This window comes from Alternaria metachromatica (assembly GCF_023757995.1).
Source record: "Alternaria metachromatica strain BMP 0045 chromosome Unknown scaffold_11, whole genome shotgun sequence".
NCBI classification, from domain to species: Eukaryota; Fungi; Ascomycota; class Dothideomycetes; order Pleosporales; family Pleosporaceae; genus Alternaria; species Alternaria metachromatica.
Window position 1 is genome coordinate 638,309 of NW_026055502.1, and position 19,024 is coordinate 657,332.

Consider the following 19,024-nt stretch of genomic DNA (forward strand, 5'->3'; position numbering starts at 1 on the left):
TGACAGGCGCCCCTTTCGCGAACTATCGACCTCCGCTCCGCAGCGCGCACGCCGGCATAAACCCTGCCTCGAGGCCCGTACCGCACCATTCCATAGCGCACCACCACTACCGCCGCCGCATTGTCGGGCTACTTACCAGGTGGGAACCGCCCACCCACCACGTCGTCTTCTACCACCAGCATGGCGGCCTCGGTCACTTCCAAGATGGCAGCGAGGGCTGGTGGAGGCCTCTTCAGCCGGGAGCAGTCGGGCAACGTGCCCACGATGCGAGGTACATGACGGCATGCCCACGAACAACGGACCGAAGCTCACACGCGGACAGGACTGGTCTCATTCATCGCTGACCTGAGGAATGCTCGCGCGAGAGAACTCGAAGAGAAGCGCATCAACAAGGAATTGGCCAACATACGGTGGGTACACGCTGCCGAGTTCTAAGAATATCCGGAAGGCTAACAGTACCGCAGGCAAAAGTTTAGAGGTACTTCTCCTTGAACACACCTCCTACATGACCTGCTCTGACAGAACACCCCCCAGATGCCGGCCTGAATGGCTACCAGAAGAAGAAATACGTCTGCAAGGTACACACGCCACTCACCGACTCTCCCACCCTATTGCTGATTCCCGCAGCTCCTCTACATATACATCCTCGGTTGGAACGTCGATTTCGGACATCTCGAAGCGGTCAACCTCATCTCCGCGACCAAGTACTCGGAAAAGCAGATCGGATACCTCGCCGTTACCCTATTCCTACACGAGGAGCACGAACTGCTACATCTGGTCGTTAACAGCATCAGGAAGGACCTGTTGGACCACAATGAGCTCAACAACTGTCTGGCACTGCATGCGATTGCAAATGTTGGCGGAAAGGAGCTGGGAGAGGCACTAAGCGCCGAGGTTCACAGGCTTCTGATATCACCGTGAGTGGCATGAGATGGGTTTCGTGGCCAAGCTGACGTCGAATAGGGCCTCCAAGGCATTCGTGAAGAAGAAGGCCGCCCTTACGCTCCTGCGACTATACCGGAAACATCCTGCGATCGTACAGCACGAATGGGCGGAACGGATAATATCACTCATGGACGACCCCGACATGGGCGTGGCACTTTCCGTAACCTCGTTGGTCACCGCACTCGTCCAGGACAACACCGAGCAGTACAAGGGAAGCTACATCAAGGCAGCGAATAGGCTGAAACGGATAGTAGTGGACAACGAGTGTGCCGAAGGCTACTTCTACTATAAGGTGCCATGTCCGTGGATACTGGTCAAGCTGCTCAAGTTGCTACAGTACTATCCGCCTCCAGGTCTGCATCCCCTACAGGTATTACGAACCCACACTGACAAGAACAGAGGACTCACATATCCGAAAACTCATCCGCGAAGCCCTTCAAAAGATCATGGACTCAGCCCTCGAAATGCCCAAGAACGTACAGCAGAACAACGCGCAGAACGCCGTCCTTTTCGAAGCGATCAACCTCGTAATACACCTCGACACAGAGCAAGACCTGATGGTTCAAATATCACAACGGCTGGGCAAATTCATCGCGTCTCGGGAAACCAATGTGCGGTATCTAGGACTGGAGGCCATGACGCATCTGGCTGCTCGATCTGAGAACCTCGACCCCATCAAGAAGCACCAAGCAATCATCATCGGATCGTTAAGAGACAGGGATATCAGTGTGCGAAGACAAGGTCTGGACTTACTCTACAGCATGTGCGATCCGACGAATGCGCAAGCCATCGTGAACGAACTCCTACGATATCTACAATCTGCCGACTACGCGATACGGGAAGAGATGGTACTGAAGATTGCGATTCTTACAGAGAAGTACGCTACAGACGTTCAGTGGTACGTGGATATATCACTACGGCTGATCGCCATGGCCGGAGACCACGTTAGCGATGAAGTCTGGCAGCGAGTTATCCAGATTACGACGAACAACGAAGAGCTACAAGTGTACGCTGCGCAAACGATTCTGCAATACATCAAGTCAGACTGCCATGAGACGCTTGTAAAGATTGGTGGATACCTGCTCGGAGAGTTCGGCCACTTGATCGCGGACAGCAAAGGATGCAGCCCAATCGAGCAGTTCATGGCGTTGAGCGCAAAGATGCGAGGTTGCTCATCAACGACACGGGCGATACTTCTGTCATGTTACGTCAAGTACGTGAACTTGTTCCCCGAGATCAAGCCTCAGCTTCTTCAAGCTTTCCGCGCCTACAGCCACTCGCTCGACTCCGAACTCCAGCAAAGAGCATGCGAATACCTCACACTCGCCACCATGCCGACGGACGACCTACTGCGCACCGTATGCGACGAGATGCCTCCTTACCCAGAACGGACGTCAGCGCTGCTCTCGCGGTTACACCAGAAGCACGCCACTACTAGCGACAAGCGAACATGGGTGGTCGGTGGCAAGGATGCGAATGCGGATCTCAAAGAATTTGGTCTTGCAAGGCAGAACACGTCCGCTGGTGTCAAGAGAAGCTTCACCGAACCCGTACCAAAGGATGCCAAGACCGGCGCGGCAAATGGCGCCAACGGTGTTGCAGCGATATCAAGTGATTTGGAGGGTCTGGATCTCAACATGGATCTGAGCAAGGCTTCCAAAGCACCAAATCTCGCAAGCGCAGCGCATCTCAGTCCCGATTGGGAGGTTGGCTACACTCGTCTCCTACTACGGTCGGAAGGCGTGCTCTACGAAGACCAGCAAATACAGATCGGTCTGCGAACAGAGTACCGCGGGCAGTTGGGCGCTCTCATCTTCTACTTCACGAACAAGTCACAGTTCTCCATGGGGTCCTTCACGACAACGCTCGACAACAGGTCATCGGAAACCCTGAAAACCGACATCAAGGGCCTACCCGACACCTCCATCGCGCCCGAAGGCCAAACACAGCAAACCATCATGTTCGAATGCAAGAACGTCTTCATCGACCCGCCCACCATCCGTATATCCTACCTCGCCGGAGCCCTACAGGGTCTGACCCTCCAACTCCCCGTCCTCCTACACAAGTACATGGAAGGCGCCGAACTCAGTGCAGAAGACTTCTTCAAGCGTTGGAAGCAAATCGGCGGTGCCCCGCGCGAGCACCAAAGTATCTTTGGCCTGACCAGCAAGAACCGGACCATGGACTCTGATTTCGTGCACAAGGTGGTCAAGGGCTTCAAGTGGGGTATTGTGACTGGTGTGGATCCTAATGGCAAGAATATTGTCGGCGCGACGGTGTTGCATTCGAGTGAGGGCAAGTTTGGATGCTTGTTAAGGCTGGAACCGAACTTTGAGACGCAGGTATGTTGGTTTGCTTTGACAAGGGAGATGATGATGCTAACGAGGTGTAGATGTATCGGATTACGATTCGCGCGACTGATGAGTCGGTTCCGCCTGTTCTTGTCAAGGCTATGCAAGATCGCCTCTCGCAGGGTATCGAGGGAATGGCCTAAGTCAAGAGACTTTTGCCTTTCCACCTCTGCTACCAACGCCACCATCACCACCGCTATTCTTACACTATCACCCTCACGATGTGTACACACCTGGAACCTTTTGTTCATATACTAATGTTTTTGTCTGGGAAACTTTGGGCAGTTGAGAGAGAGCGAAAGAAGTATGTTTGATGGCTGGGCTTGGGCTGCATATGTAGCGTTCATTCTTGAGGAGAAGGAGGAAAACATTGAGATATGGCGCATACCCTTGTTTCTGGCTCATGTAGCATGATTACATATATATTGGAGCGTTTTCTTGTTTCGTGGTAATTTGGGTTTGGTGTTGAGTGATGCTGGTGCTCTGGTGATGTCGTGTGGTAAACAGCGCTCAGTTGAATGTGTCGCTTCATGTAGGGAGGAGATATGTAGATGGAGGAGTCGTAATAGTTCATGCGTCATTCGCTCGTTCATGATCTTCAGCCCTTGTGCTGCGCAACTCGCAAAGGGCGCAGCTGCCGTTGATCGATGGTCACCTGACCATCGATACTCCCCTCCAATATTCTGCTGCCTTTACTTAGTTCACCGAAGAACATTCCTAACATATACGACTTATAGTCTCCATTCGAAAAGTTATTCAACCGTAACCTGAAGCAAACATGGCCAGCGATTGGTTACAGAATCAAGAAGAGGGTTGGTTAGGCCGCCTTTTTGAAGGGGATTCTAGGGCTATTGCAAAGGATTCCACACTGTGGCAACTCTACCGCATGTTTGAGGATACAACGACTCGCAAAGCCTCGGCCAAAGACTCGGCGTCCAAAACAGCTTCTCTCGTGTCCTCTGAACCGAAAGCCTGGTATGACGTCATTGGGATATATCTCACCTCTGCAGAAAAGATCGCGGACGAAGATGCTTTGAAAGCACTGGTGGACTACATTATGGAACTGGCAAGTCTTCCCGACGCTATCAACGAGAGTCATGAAACGGTCGTCATCGATCACATAGGCCACGCCGGGGCGTCGGTGCCCATTGAGCCAGGAGAACCTCTCGTGATGGGGTATGGAGGCAAGAGATTGTGGAGGGACTTGCCGGACTTGAGTATGGAAATAACAGAGCGCTTTCAAGGTAAGAGACGCCCACTGTATGCGGAAATTGCTTTGTTCGTTGGCTTACTCGTCAACATAGGACCTGAGCAGTACCTCTCAGATACGCCATCACCAGCGGACCTTGAAACTGCAAAGACCTTGTGGAAAAATTTCAACACTTTCCTCGCCCTCCTAGCCACAAGCAATAGGGCGCAGACCATTCCTGTTCTTGCAAATGGGATTCGCATGGCCCGCATGACCTTGGTGACAGCCCTTGAACACTCGCCAACCACACGCAGGGGCAAAAAGACTGATCTGCACATACCCGCTGCTGAGGCATGGTTCCGGATTGCGGGAGATGAGATTGAAAAGCTTTGTGAAGCTGGGATGGAGACGTTGCCCCCGGGTGATCTTTGGGCCAGTCAGGGGGGCGGGGATGTTTGTGACAGTGCTAGATTGGGGTTTTGGAAGAAGAGAATGTCTGAGTTGGGGGCCAAGTATGGGGAAGACGTCGCAAAATAATGACAATGAACAACGTCAAAGCGGGAAGAGACGGAGGCAGCGTGACGAATACATCACTGTAGCATGGAAGCTTTGATGCTCACATATCGAAGCGCGACGGAGACAATGCACAGGCGGGCCATAGACAACGCCATCAAAGCTAATCAATATGCCTACGTTTCATCATTACGTAGCCCCCGGTAACTCGAATACAACCTGTATAGTACAAAGAATACCTAAGCAGCAGGATCTAAGAATCCCTCCAGTGTCTCATAGTTCAACGGCTTGAACAACTCGTTACTCAGATCCGCACCGCTACTTCCCAACAAGCCTTCAAAGTTCTCAAACGCAGCGTCGAAATTCAGCCAGTCCGGGGACTGCTCAGCGAATCCAAATCCGGCAGGAGGGCCCGTCATAGGCGCGCGATCTGCGCGTTCGCTGCTTGTGGGGTGTTGACCGGGCGTAGGAGCGCTTATCGGGTTGAGAAGACTGTTCATGGGCGAGTTGGCGTGAGGATGATTTTGGTGTTGCTGGAGCCGAGGGTCGATAGGCGTCTCTCCCATGTTCTGCGGCCATGGCTGCGACTGGTTTTGTGGTGGCATTTGGTTGTTATGTGCGTTTTGCGGTGCTGGCGGCTCCGTCTTCGGCTCGGTCGGTCGGGGTTCGGCTGGAACCGGTACCGGTGTGTTGACAGCGTTAGTGTTGCGCCCTGCTGCATTGCTAAGTACAGCTCGTCCGAGATCAGCTGTCGTGCCTGCAGACCACCAAGAGTTTCGTAATCGGTCGAGAAGGCGGACGCATTGCTTGAGTTCTTCGGTGGCGCGGTTGACGTGGACCTTGAGGCGGCGAGAGCGAAAGTGACGATACACCACGCTGAGGGCTACACCGAGTGCGTACGGTACGATCGGAAGCGGTGGGAGTAGCTCGGGGGATTCAGCGTTAAGAAGATGAATCACTCGTGTCGCGGAGAGACTTTGTCGGACGTAAGAGGGTGTTGACTTGACCGGCGCGTTGATGGAGAGGGATTTGTGGGAAGCCATGCACATGGTGTGATGAAAAAGCGATAGGAGACCTGAAAAGGTTAGCAAAAATAAAATTCCAGATTTTGAAGCCATTTACTCATGATAGGGCCATCGAGCTTGTCTTCACCATCTCCAACCATCTCTTCAAATCCTAAGAAGTCATCGCCTTCCCAGCCTGTCTCTTCAGCAGCTCTGCCAGGCCTATAGTAGTCGATGACCTTGTCCAACATCTCGGAGATTTGAAGCCAGATTCCAAATGGGCTTGATCTCTTTTCTGGATCTTGAGGGAGTTGTCTCAAACTGTTGTCGCGATCATGCATCAGCAAAGGTCTTCCGTTCATACAAGCGTTAATCTTGTCCAGACTCCAAAGACACCAAAAGACATCCTCCAGATTGCCTTGGGATTCCGAACTTTGGTTTTTCCATTGATGTCCAAATTGAAGGCCGAATGTATGCGCGTGATGGATGGCTTGCGCAAGATGCATGGAGGCTTGCTCAGCGCCATCTGGACCTTCGCAATGAAGCGATATGAGAGCAAGCACTTGGATGAGCACGACGCGATTCTTCTCTAGCTTTGCTTCGATCCCAACAATAACGGCATTGTAGAGCCTTTGAGAGAACTCGCGTGGATTGAGTGGCTGGGTCTCGTTACCCAAGTAAAGGTGCTTGGCGGCTGTTGCGTGTTTCGAAGCGACAATACAAATTGCTTGCATCAGAATTCGAGGTTCCCGGCCATAGTTGTACTGCTCGTAGAACAGCTCCTTGTCCACAAGCGGGAGCAGCGGATGGACGTAGCTGAAGTAGATCTCGAGAAGCGCAGTTTGGTTCATACGAGAAGGGAGTATATCAACTCCGACCGCGTCTAGGTAGGTTAGGAGAGCCCTAGATACCTGAGCCTCCTGGTTGGAATGCGGACCTGTTTCTACTATCCGCGAAGCGCCTGAACCCACTTGCGACGATGCCTGTCTCTGATCTCGTTCTTCGATCCATTGTCCAATGGGAGGATGGCTGGGCGACTGAGCAGTCTTTCCACGCTCGGAGTGAACTTGCTCTCGCAAGACGGCTTCAGGGTTGAGATAGCCCAAGAAGTTGGGTGGTGTTTGGACTGTGTGGTCCGAGGCCGGGCTTTGCGGCGGCGGCATTGTGGATTGAGCATGACCGTAGTCTCCACGCGCCCCCCTGGGATCATGATAATGTCCGTTCGTAGAAGGGCTGTCTGAGGATGTCGGATTGCTTCCGCCACCACTTTGGGGAACGCTGCCGCCACCCGTGGCTCCCTCGTCATCATCAAACGTATGCGAGCACCTTTTCTAGTATAGCGTCAAAGGATGGCCTTCAGAAGTTTACTGCTAGAACTTACTCTTCTCTTCTTGCATGATTCGCAGGCGCGATGGACTCCTGCGCGACGCTGTTAGCTGCTGCTGCTTGTTGTGTTGCGCACGGTCTATACGCACTTTTGCGCTTTCGGAAAAACTCGTTATTCGCGGCAAATGTTATCATTGTCGACATGTCTGCGGCCTGTGAGCGCGCTTCGTTCAGACAGCGCAGGTTGTGTATCGCAGGTAAGAGTCGCTTGGTCTCCGTAAGACAACACGAGGGTGACGTTGCCAAGGTGGTGTTTCGTACACGTGATACGGTCGCGCGCCTGCCGCCTCCGCATTTGTTGGCGCTTGTGGAGCCGAGGCGATGGATTGGCCGCCAAAACCGTGAAACCGCAGGCATCACGAAACCTGCCCTACCGTTCGCATATTGCGAAGCAGCCCGGCTCGTCAATGTTGCTTACATCAACCTATACCCTGAAGCATACGGTGTGGTTTATTGTTAAGATACTAACAGACAGAAGCCGATGTATGCGTCAGGCCGTCGTAAATATCACAACACGGCAAAAGCGACCTTTCGCGGAGCTCATCTCGATACGGTCTCGTACTGCCTCGCTCGCCTTCCGTCCGTCCCGCCTCGCTCTATCACCGATACGGTTGCGCCTCCTATCACCGATAGTGCTGCTAATCACACTCGCCTCTAGTCGACTTGACGTATCCCCGCACCAAGAGACACGAGTACTTCCGTCTCTCAGCTCGCTCCACAATTACGCCCGAGGGCTCCTTTCAACATCACTCGCAAAAGCCATGGATAGCTCGTCACAACGCGCTATCGCAGTATCTGTAGATGGCAACCGAGGCAGCCCTAGAGGGCGTCTCGCACCCGTTCTAATCTTACGTACCCTTCTCGGGCCTTAATATGCCATGCGCGGACCACGTACCTGGAGAAATCATAGTAATAGCATCTGACAACCCTTACCACACGCTTCATCGATATCAATCGGATGACGTGGCAGGCCTCCCATGACCGATGCGCGTTCCATGTCGTGCGGAATGGACAGATACACCAACCAACAAACCAATCCAAACACAGGACATCCGGGAGGCACTTACCAACGTTTCATGGCTTGTCGAACTCGCAATTTTGGGGCCTGGATGCCTTCAACACACCCGAACGTATCTATATGTTCGGCGTAACCAGCATGTATCCGTCCGACGATGCTTTCATCAGATGGTCAACTCAATTTGGTGTCATGTGTATGTCAAGTCATTTGTCGCTCAGAAAGATTGCTCTGTCACCCAACGTGACGGTATTGATCACAAACTCATCGGATTCCCAGCTATAAGTACAAGCATGTAGAAGCTACTAATCCACCCGATTAATATCTAGTATGGTCGAGCCAGAAGCCGGCATCATGCGCCTTGCACGCGAGACTCGTCAGATGATTTACGACTACATCGTCAGCGACACCCCAGATCGGACTATCAGAGTGACACTGGTCAAGTCGACACTGGATTCGGAAGACAAGCTTCAGAAAGACAAGCCCCAGAAAGACGAGCTTCATATCGAGCGTTGGGAAACTATCCTAAATCTTATCTGCACGCATTGGACCTTCGAAAACGAAGTACTCTCCTACTTGTACCAAAGCTTTACATTCGTATTAACGGATAGCCAACGCACTTGTCGCCCCATTGTTGCAGCTTTCTATCGAGCCCTGGCGCCTAAGAACAGAGTCCGTGTACGAAGGATTGCCATTCCTTTCTTTACCATCCGTGGCCTTTTCGACCCGGCCCATTTCACTGATTCGTCTGTGCTTCAACATTCCCAGGAACACCGTCTTAGCATCATCGATAATGCCCATCTCCACCCGTACGTACTCAAAACCTTGGCTCCAAGCGATGATGGAGGCCTTCGGAAAACACAAGCCAAGTTACTCGAAGAACTCGGTTGTGCACTCATATTGTTAAACCAAATGCCGAGTTTGGAGTGCCTCACACTCGGTGTCGATGTCCTTGAGTTTCTAACCGAAAGTATCCTCCAGACCGATAGTGTTATCTACCGGAGCGAGCCATCGGTGCCAACATCCGATCTTACTGTTATCATCGATCAAGTCAGGCAAGGCAAACTGGGGTGCTTGCATCGTTTGATCAATGTCTTGGGTAGGGTCAGAAGCCTAGGTAAACTGCGCCAGGTTCGACTGGAACTAGACTGGAGTGACTTTGTGCAGGACGAATATCAGAGGGCTGGTGTGACGTTTGGACCATCATGGACGAGAGACGTCAAGAAAGAGATGGAGCTACGATTCAGAAAAATGGTCACTGTATGTACCAGGAGCATGGTTGTGACGACGAAATATAAAGGAAAGTTGGTGTTGGATTTCCCCGGTATCATTGTTGTTCCAGGGAATATCTAACGAGCCATCGTACTTGAACAATACACCGGTCAATCTGCATCATATGTATTTGTGAGAACGTCTTCCTCCATCTCATTTCTAATCCTCCTCCCTCAGCCTCTTCCTAACATCCATCAACGCCCTTCCCAGAAGATTCTGTCCCCACCGATACCGATTCTTCTCCGCATCCTTCTCCGCAAACCCCACGCCCCAAATCCTATCATGTGGACTAGCCTCGACCAACTCGCGATCGCTAGTAGCTAAAAGCATCTTCCTTAAATTCTCCGCATCCTCGCTAATCGTAAACTTGTGATAAGAGCCCAGCTTCACAATCTCCATCTTTCCTGCCACCCAGTCAGCATCCCCTTCTAGAAGTACCGCGAAGAACGTGGAGTACATACGCTCATCCCAAACCTTCTCATCAAACCCCTTGACCTCTCGTCCCAGATCTTTATGCTCTTTTGGGCTTGTAGTCTCCAACATCTGTTTCGCAATCTCTTCATCGCCAAAACAACGCGCTTTGTGTACCATCATCCACATCTCGGCGGTTGCGTAGGTTTCGTCGTTGATGGTGAACTTGGACCAGTACCATTGGCAGAGGTAACCGTGGCCGTCGCGCGGCTTCCAGAAGAAGACTGGTTTGGCGGCGGGTGTGAGAGTGGTAGAGGATGATGCGGAGGGGTGTGGGATCGTTGTTACGGGCATCTTTGATATGTTGTGATACTTCGGGTGATGGAGTTGGTATGGTGGATCGTGGGCTTGTTAGAGGAACGGAGGTGGATCTGGCAGAATGTTGCGTATTGATTAGTCAAACAGTTGGAAGTCTTTTAAGAAGTGTGTTGTTCGAACCAAATAGAAACAGCAATATTAAATGTGAGTGTCCTTTAGATATGTGACTCAAGCATAGTATGTCTTCCTAGGTAGCATGAATGCATCAGGCCCCAAGCGCGATGTTGTACCATGGCACGACGGCAGTTGCGCCCTTTTACTCCGCACTTGCTACCGGGATTCGCATCTCTTCGATCGTTACTAAATACGATACACATGCCCATATTCTTTTGAACCTACTGAACGCGAACGTAAAATGCCGGAATGATTTTGGTGGCGTCGCGCCGAGCTGGCTGCCTGATGAGGTAGACCCGCATGCGCGTGACGAGGCTGAGTTGTGCCTTCCTCAGCCGCACTTCAACTTCTTAGCACCGAACTTCTTCTCTTTCATCCTCCCTGCGCCATCGCATTCTCTTTACACCTCATACCTCTCTTAATATATCTTGTTCTGCATGTCTGTATGCGGCGTCCGAAAGCTACATTTGCCCACCAGCGAAGATGGTCGAAGCTGCTGGGAAAAGGTCCAGACTCCTCAGCCTTGCCAGATCTCTGAAGTCTTTGGAATCAAGACCACTTTCGAGAAAGTCATCGAAGCTACCTGTCGCCGAGGGATATCTACCTAGAATAACAGAAGAGCGGCTTACAACTATGGGAAATGATCTAGAGACAGGCCGAACTTCACACGACTTGCCACGCCCCGTTGCAGCTGGATTGGAAGTTCTTCCTGAGTCGATATGTCCTTTGTGCCTCAACCTCGGAAATGAGGTCTGGGATGCTGACTATCGCCAGAAGTACGGACTTGGAAGTTATCTGAGGCGTTATAACTCCGCAATAGACGTCGTTCGTAATGCGAAACAAGGTTGCTCGGGTTGCAAAGTCGTCGCTTGGGCTTTAAAGCCTTATCTCAGATGGATGAAAGAGCAGAATGGCGACATGGTTCTTCGAATTGGAAAAGGATTCTTCAACTACACTGGTGAATGGGCCTCGCGCGACATGGGTTATTATTGGCGCCCAAAAACCACGGAGACTATCTGTGGCGTAATTGTACTCAGAAATACACCTTCCGAACCTGGAGAAGACGTCTCCGATTCACCGAAAGGTCCGTCTAGATCCTGACGGAGTAATGCAGAGCCACTCTGCAGCCCTTACTAACATCAGTAGAACATATGAGTCCGTGGTGTCATCTGCAGTCAGTACCAAGGATAAGTGATCACACGGGTTCCGCGACCGCTGTCGGGAAGGTAAAGTCTTGGTATACTGAGTGTCTTTCGAGTCACCAGCTGTGTCTCCAGTCTTCAATCCCGCAGCTACCAACGAGAGTAATTCGGATTGAAGGGCCTTCCAAAGCCAGCGTACACACTTCAGGCGTTGAGCGGTCTGAGTATGCTTGTTTAAGTCACCGTTGGGGTGGGCAGGTCATGATTCAGACCACTACCATAACTTTGGAGCAATACGCAGTACAACTTCCCTGGGACGAGCTGCCCAAAACCTATCAAGATGCCATTCAATTCGCTCATGCGCTTGGCTTCGGTTACCTATGGATTGATTCACTCTGTCAGTCTTCTTTACTTGCAATCTGCGCCAGACCTCTCATCCAAGAACTAATTGAGATTTAGGTATAATCCAAGACTCGCCCGACGATTGGCGTCACGAAGGAAGTCGGATGTCAGACATCTACTCGAATGCAGCTATAACCCTCTCCGCGACATGGGCATCAAGACCTTCCCAAGGTTGTTTCGTAACACCTGATGCGGAATACATGCCTCATACAAGTGTATTTAAGAACAACTATGAGGGGACATACGGACTACATTGCCACGAATGGATTCCTCGACTACAAGTTCCACTGCATGATCGAGGCTGGGTTTTCCAGGAACGGATGCTATCGAAGCGTGTTGTTCACTTTATGGAGCAAGAGCTCTGGTGGGAATGCCGAGAGACGATCACTTGCGAATGCCGCAGTGAATACCACGGCAGAAGTACATTCGGGGTCGATATGAACCAAATAGATAGGATGCTTGAGTTGTCATCGCCAATTGACATTGAAAGCTACTGGGAGGAGATTGTGACTATATATACGACGAAGTCGCTCACATATCCCAGTGATATTTTTCCTGGTTTGCAAGGACTAGCCAAACTGGTGCCCCAAGTCATGGGTAGATATTATGCTGGACATTGGGAGGCCACCTTAGTTCAGAGCCTCTGTTGGCACGTTACTAAAGTATTGAGGAGTAAGCTTAAGGAATGGCGTGCTCCATCCTGGTCGTGGGCTGCAGCTCCAGAAAGAGTGACCTGGTTTCCTCCAGGGTCCGATCCAAAGACGACCACATTCGCCACTGTTCTTAGCGCGATGACAAAATCCAAAGGAGATGACCCAATGGGTCAGATATCTTATGGATCCATTGTTCTGAGAGGCAGGTACTTGGTCGGCCACATCACTGCACCTGGCTATACCGCCGCCCTCCGGCTCCGATCTCCACTCAACATAACAGCGCAATGTTTTGTTTGCTTTCCTTATTGGGAACAAACCGATCTCAAAATCGGCACGCAGATCACTGCTCTGAACATTGTCCAATTTGATGGCCCGTTTTTGTGGAACAATAAGAGAGGTAGCCGCAAGGGCTATTGGTTACTCTTGAGAAGTGTGGCGAGTGTAGAAGGAGAATACATGCGTGTCGGTATATACCCAGAACCGGATCTTACGATAATCTTGGACTCCAGGGATGTTGAATCTGTAATGGAAGAAGAGGCAGTAGAAGGGGAGTTCAAAATTATCTAGACGCACAAAAAGGCGGTCAGAACCCATGCTCACTTCGCAAGAATCCGAGAGGTCAGACTCTCTACTTCAATATGCTGCCCGCACAAAATGTTTGTACGCTTACCCAATACACCCCCTCAGCTCTCCCCCTTCGTCTCCTTCTCCACAACAACAGCATCCTTCTTCGCCGGCCTCTCCCCAAAAATCTGACTCCCCACCCTAACCTCATCACTCCCCATTCTAATCGCCCCCTCAAAATCCGCACTCATGCCCATACTCAACTCCAACTGTCCCTCTTCCCACCCAAGCTCCTTGACCACCTGATCCCTAACCTCCTTGAGTTTAACGAAATCCTCGTTTTCGGTCTCGGGCGTCGTGGCTTGACTGCGCGCAATGGCGCCGATGGTCATGAGGCCGTGGAGGAGGAGATGGGGACATTTGTCTATGATGTGCCGACATAGCGCGAGAGTGTCGGAGGGCTCGACGCCGGATTTGGCTTCTTCGCCGGAGGTGTTGACCTGGACTTTCACGCGCAGTTTCTCTTCCACCTGCACTTTATCGTCTCCATCTTTCTCGACCAACGCCCTCCTCCCCTTCTCCAGCTCATTCGCCTTCTTCTCACTATCCACACTACTCACACACCACAGATTCGGCACTTGTTCGGCCAGCTGCTTGCACTTGTTCGATTGCAGACCACCGATCATGTGCCATTTTATGGAGCGGGGCAGGATTTTGTGCTTCTCGAGGAGTTCTTGGACGTAGTTTTCGCCAAAGTGCGTTTGGAGGGGTGGCTGCGAGGGAGAGGATGGTTTGTGTAGCGCGAGGATGTCGTTTGCGGGTTTGAGTTTGGAGACGGCGATGAGGCGGACCTGGAGTGTCGCGTGTTAGCAGGTGGGTTTTGGGGCGATTGAAGGGGTGGATGGGCGTACTTCTTTGCTGCCTTGGCGGGCGGCGTTGATGCGCGAGGTTATACTCGCGATGTTCTCAGTGAGCTGCTTCGCGCGTTGGGGGTTGATGTGCATGTCTTCGGCCATGGTTGATGCAGGGCTATGATGGTGTTCGCGTGTTCAGCCCTGCGACTCGCTTGGATGAAGACGTCAGATCGGCGTTACTGCAAAGTGCCGTGTTATCTCCGTTGTATGCACGAGTCATCACTTTTGCATGCTGATACAGGCACCCGGTCCGGAAAAATCGCCGAACTCCCAAAGCTACACCTTTTGCACGCTTATATCTTTACAAGATCTTATTTATTTTGTATATTCTAATTACTAGAAGTGTAAAGAATTACAAGCTCCATTTTTCTAGCTATTAAGCTTCTTTTATTCTTTTGTTGTCGTAGAATAAGAAGAGTGCAAAGAGGGGTAGATATTATCGTTCTACCTAAAGCAGGCCTGTTTTGGTGGGTTTAGAGTCCGGCCATTTTTCCGGACCGGGTGACAGGTAAACCAAGGGCTTGGCTATCGATTAACGTACTTCTAGGCGACGATGCAAAGGTAGAATTGATGCTAAGGAGCCCCTACGACAGGCTGCGAAGTCTGCCAGGACTCGCTGACCCGCTGCAACCATTTTTCGCTCCCACCAAAGGCAGGGTCCACCAACAAGTCGTGATCGGTACCTGGGAGCACTTCATTTTTGTAATCATAGCTTTGGCTCGGTACCCATATCGCATTGAACCAATCCCTGCCTTTATCGCCGACCAATTGGTCTTGTTCTGCGTGCATGCAGTCGATATCCCAGACCCGTCTGTTTCCTGCCAGTCGGTCGTCTTCGCCAATGGTCTTGGACAGGAGCTGTACCGCGTCGTTAAGATCTTCCCATTCGACTATGGGGGTACTCCATGGAACAGAGCGTCTCAAGAACATCTGTGTGTCCATTGAGACGCCGTCCACGGACTCTGCGAAAACGAACTTGGTAATGTGGTTTCGCAGATCATCCACGACTTTTGGATCGTCAAGTGCGACGTCGTAGAGAGTGTCGCGAGGGCCATCATTTGGCTCTCTAGGCTCAGTTGTTTCAGGCGCTGCAAGAGCGACTGGGCCTGCGGTAGGGCTTGAGCGCGACAATGAAGTGGATATTCCTTGAACGAGGGTGCCGCTCAAGCCAACCAGCGGAACGACATTCTGACTAATGAATCTGGCGACGGGGCCCATTTTCCCTATTAGAGACGCGGGAAGAAGCCCAGTAGCCTGTAAATGCGTCATCTTCGTGTGCGAGTAGTGTACCCACGGAGCGAAGAAACAGATGTATGGATGGTTGGGATTCAGCAAATGTGGATAGGCGAGGATAAGGTTCATGAGGTAGATGTCGCCTCCACTGTGACTAGCAACCGAAACATGCTCGATATTCAAATGCGCCAGGAGTTGGGGAACCATTTCTACGTGGATGAGTTAGCCGCCTTGGTGAGAGAACGTGTTCACCAACCGAGCCAGGTCTGAATCCGCTTCTCAGGCTTCACAGCATCACTGCCACCAACCCCAGGACGATCCGGATGAATAATTCGGACATGATGCCTCTTTGCTAATTGATCCAAAGGGGAGTAAGACAGGCGCTGGCCAAACATCGCTCCACAAAATAAGACGACTGCGTTGCTGTCGGCGTCGCCAAAGTCGGAGTAGGATACATGATAGGGTTCGGGTCGGTCAGCATCAGGGTCGGCGGGAAGCACGAAACTGCGGTGGAACCTTCGATCGCAGATGAATTCAAGCGCACCCATGGTGAGGGGATAAGAAGAGTTCGTTGGTAGGATTGTTGAGGTGAGTACGTTCGATCCTTCCAGGTACCTCCAGCCCATCAGCTGCCAAGCATGGGTATGTCAGGCAACCAGACACGCGGCAGGAGGCTGCAGGCGCTATTGGATGTCAAGGGACGAACCCTACTTTTGCGTACGTCCTTTCATCGCAATCCCCACCAGAGGTGCCGCGATTTGGTGTAACATGTTGAGACATAGCCTATAATCTTTTGATTGTTGAAGAGGGTAGGTGAGGAATTCAATCGCTCGGGCACAGGACTGAAGCTTCGTCATGCGAAAGGATGAGGTGACAACACCAATTCTCAGAGAAAACGAATGTCGAAAAGCGAGTCGAGTGTATCCTGAAGATGCCAGAGATCCAGCTGCGATGGAATCTGGTGACGTCGAAGGCTCGCTGCAGCAGGAAGAAGGGCATCCCCGGAGCAAGCCTCATCACATCCGGCTCGTCGCCCCACATGGCAAGTAACGTGCCGCAGAACCGCCTGCGCGTCTTGCCCTCCACACCCCATCAAAGACCAACCCCAGATTTGATCTAGTAAACAAGACACAATGCACTCAAGTGTCTACTTAGAGCATAGAGACGCCCGGCTAAGGCACCTAGTACCTGCAGGAGGTGCCGGAGTAATACTTCAGACAGATTGCTTTATATGGCCAAGCCCCCGTTTAACCCCGGATACACCCATGACGCCAGTGATGATTAATATCAGGGCGAACTTCTAGAAATGAAGGTGCATGCGGTTTGGAGGGGCGCCTTTGGATTGCAATGTATAAAGATGTGGGTGCTGTAGGTTGGACAGTTGCTGGCGCGGTTGCTCTTTCCCACTACAGTACTTCTTAGCCTACTTCACCATGAGGTATCTCCCAGTCGCTCTTGCCGCTGCAGCAGCACAAGGTGCGCTTGCACACCCAGGTTCCCCACATCCAGACGCGCAAGGAAGGTACACGATCGAGGCCGAGGGAATCAGGGCGCAATTCATTCCCTATGCTGCTACTCTCACCAACCTTTTCGTCAAAGGTAGAATGCACTTATCATGCTAGATGATATCTACTAATAGGATCCAGACCCGGCAGGCCAGGAGCTGGACATCGTCCTAGGTTATGACAATACGTCTTACTACCGTAAGCTGCTGTCGCGCATGCATCGCTATACAACCTAACATTCTCCAGCGGTCGACCCGGGACATCCCGTCTACAATGCCATCCCAGGCCGATATGTCAACCGCATTGGCAACGGCGAATACTCCATTGACAACGTCACGTACCACACTGAGAAGAACGATGGCCCAAACACCCTCCACAGCGGTACAAACAACTGGTCCTTCAGGATGTGGAACGTCAGCGCCGTGACCAATTCGTCCATCACCTTCTCCATCAGCGATGCTTCCAGCTCTTCGCTGGGTATGATTGGCCGTGTGGATGCGAGTGTCACGTACTCGGTCTCAAAGAACAAGTGGCACATCTCCATGGATGCCACATCCCCAGAGGCCAAGACGCCGCTCATGCTGACGCAGCATACTTACTTCCAGCTCGATGCCTTCAAACGCCCTGACAACCGCACGGTCTGGAACCACACTGTGTACATGCCAGAGGCCAAACGTGCGCTCGTCGCCGATGCGAACGCTCTTCCCACTGGCGAGATTGCGCAAATCCCCGCCGGAGCCATTGATGATTGTGAGTAATCTCTCTATGAACCTAATATGAGTTGATACTGATTTGATTAGTCTGGTCTGCACCGCACGAACTTGGGTTCGCGTCAGGCAACGAAGAATTCGAGAACCACTGCGGAAACGGGTGCCACGGCTACAACGGCGCCTGGGCATTCAACGAGGCCAGGAACAAGAGCGCAGCTGTGCTCACGCTATCGAGCGCATACAGTGGCATCGAGGCCAAGCTGACGACGAACCAAGACGCCGTTGTCCTCTACACGTGCAATTGGAACGACGGAAAGAGCGAGTTCAAGAGCACCCAGGGTGTTGTTGGCCAAGACAAATTCATCCCGCGCGACGGGTGCATCGCTATTGAGGCCCAAGACTACGTTGATGGCATCAACCAGTAAGTCGATGATGACGTCGTTTCAGGCACAAGCTAATGTTGTTGAACAGTCCGGAGTGGGGTCGGCTGGACAAGCAGATCTCGGGCCCTGGAGACAAATACCACTGGGAGTCGTCGTGGGAATTTGGAACGATCTGACATGAGGCGGTAGCGGGCTTTGAAGGGGCGCGAGGGTGGTGAGGCTAGCAGTGGACACGGCGTAGGACGGTAGGTAGTAAGCAACATGTTATGCAACCCCATTGACCAAGTGTCAATATCTGGAGCCCCGCATTTGGGCGGGGTGCAGTGCTCGCGTGTCGCCCAACGTCTGCTTGGTAGCGAACAGCACAGTGTTTGAGGGCGAATTTCGAGTGTTTGTTGACAACGAAGTGGTGGTGTTGGTGGTCGCCGACTGCGGGCGGGAATAGCAGACTGGGACAAGGCCCAAGGTTGGTTCCTGGTATTGGTATCGTGGCGGCGCGGGCTAAGCGGCACAAGCTCCAGGACCTAGCTGCAGCATGCCATGGCTGCATATAGGCCCAGATGTCGCCAGCACGCAGCCTGTTTGCTCTTCCATCGTGCGCCCTCGTCACTACTCGACTCTGTGAATGATGGTGAAGGCATGCTGAGCTGACATGATCGACGGCAGCTCCTGACGCCTGATTGCCTTTTCCATCGCCCCGCCCATTCGGCCCTAAGCTTCCTACATACGCAACATTCATTTGCGATCGACAGTCCGCTGCGTAGCTGCCAAGCAACGACATCATCCAGGAATCGTCGACTCCAGGGCGCCATTACTCCAGGGTTGCTCGTCGACACCCACTCCCCACTGCACTTGCCTCTGCCTGCCTCGCCCATGCGCCCCTTTTGTCGATCGCGACTGCTCTGTCTATCTAATCGCATCTCGTGAGGCGCGTCGGAAA

At 52.1% G+C, this 19,024-nt stretch overlaps 6 protein-coding genes across 6 annotated transcripts; 2 read left to right on the forward strand and 4 right to left on the reverse strand.

Annotated features, from left to right (window-relative positions):
* Window positions 1-180: 180 nt before the first annotated feature.
* Window positions 181-3,439, forward strand: J4E83_005658 (uncharacterized protein; the record flags this gene model as incomplete). The annotated part of the gene is made up of 8 exons (XM_049332576.1): window positions 181-271; window positions 323-410; window positions 465-478; window positions 535-578; window positions 628-917; window positions 964-1,298; window positions 1,345-3,287; window positions 3,338-3,439. The coding sequence occupies 8 exons, from the start codon at window positions 181-183 to the stop codon at window positions 3,437-3,439; spliced, it is 2,907 nt and encodes a 968-aa protein (XP_049188384.1).
* A 1,798-nt stretch (window positions 3,440-5,237) lies between these two features.
* J4E83_005659 (uncharacterized protein) lies at window positions 5,238-7,523 on the reverse strand (the record flags this gene model as incomplete). Its single annotated transcript, XM_049332577.1, has 4 exons — window positions 5,238-6,073; window positions 6,121-7,333; window positions 7,384-7,421; window positions 7,478-7,523. The coding sequence occupies 4 exons, from the start codon at window positions 7,521-7,523 to the stop codon at window positions 5,238-5,240; spliced, it is 2,133 nt and encodes a 710-aa protein (XP_049188385.1).
* A 2,311-nt stretch (window positions 7,524-9,834) lies between these two features.
* J4E83_005660 (uncharacterized protein) lies at window positions 9,835-10,440 on the reverse strand (the record flags this gene model as incomplete). Its single annotated transcript, XM_049332578.1, has 1 exon — window positions 9,835-10,440. One exon carries the CDS (start codon window positions 10,438-10,440, stop codon window positions 9,835-9,837), a length of 606 nt encoding a protein of 201 aa, XP_049188386.1.
* Window positions 10,441-13,458: 3,018 nt separating this feature from the next.
* Window positions 13,459-14,355, reverse strand: J4E83_005661 (uncharacterized protein; the record flags this gene model as incomplete). The annotated part of the gene is made up of 2 exons (XM_049332579.1): window positions 13,459-14,190; window positions 14,251-14,355. The coding sequence occupies 2 exons, from the start codon at window positions 14,353-14,355 to the stop codon at window positions 13,459-13,461; spliced, it is 837 nt and encodes a 278-aa protein (XP_049188387.1).
* A 471-nt stretch (window positions 14,356-14,826) lies between these two features.
* Window positions 14,827-15,471, reverse strand: J4E83_005662 (uncharacterized protein; the record flags this gene model as incomplete). Its single annotated transcript, XM_049332580.1, has 1 exon — window positions 14,827-15,471. The coding sequence occupies one exon, from the start codon at window positions 15,469-15,471 to the stop codon at window positions 14,827-14,829; it is 645 nt and encodes a 214-aa protein (XP_049188388.1).
* Window positions 15,472-16,919: 1,448 nt separating this feature from the next.
* J4E83_005663 (uncharacterized protein) lies at window positions 16,920-18,260 on the forward strand (the record flags this gene model as incomplete). The annotated part of the gene is made up of 5 exons (XM_049332581.1): window positions 16,920-17,085; window positions 17,133-17,189; window positions 17,238-17,741; window positions 17,792-18,122; window positions 18,173-18,260. The coding sequence occupies 5 exons, from the start codon at window positions 16,920-16,922 to the stop codon at window positions 18,258-18,260; spliced, it is 1,146 nt and encodes a 381-aa protein (XP_049188389.1).
* Between the last annotated feature and the right edge of the window lie 764 nt (window positions 18,261-19,024).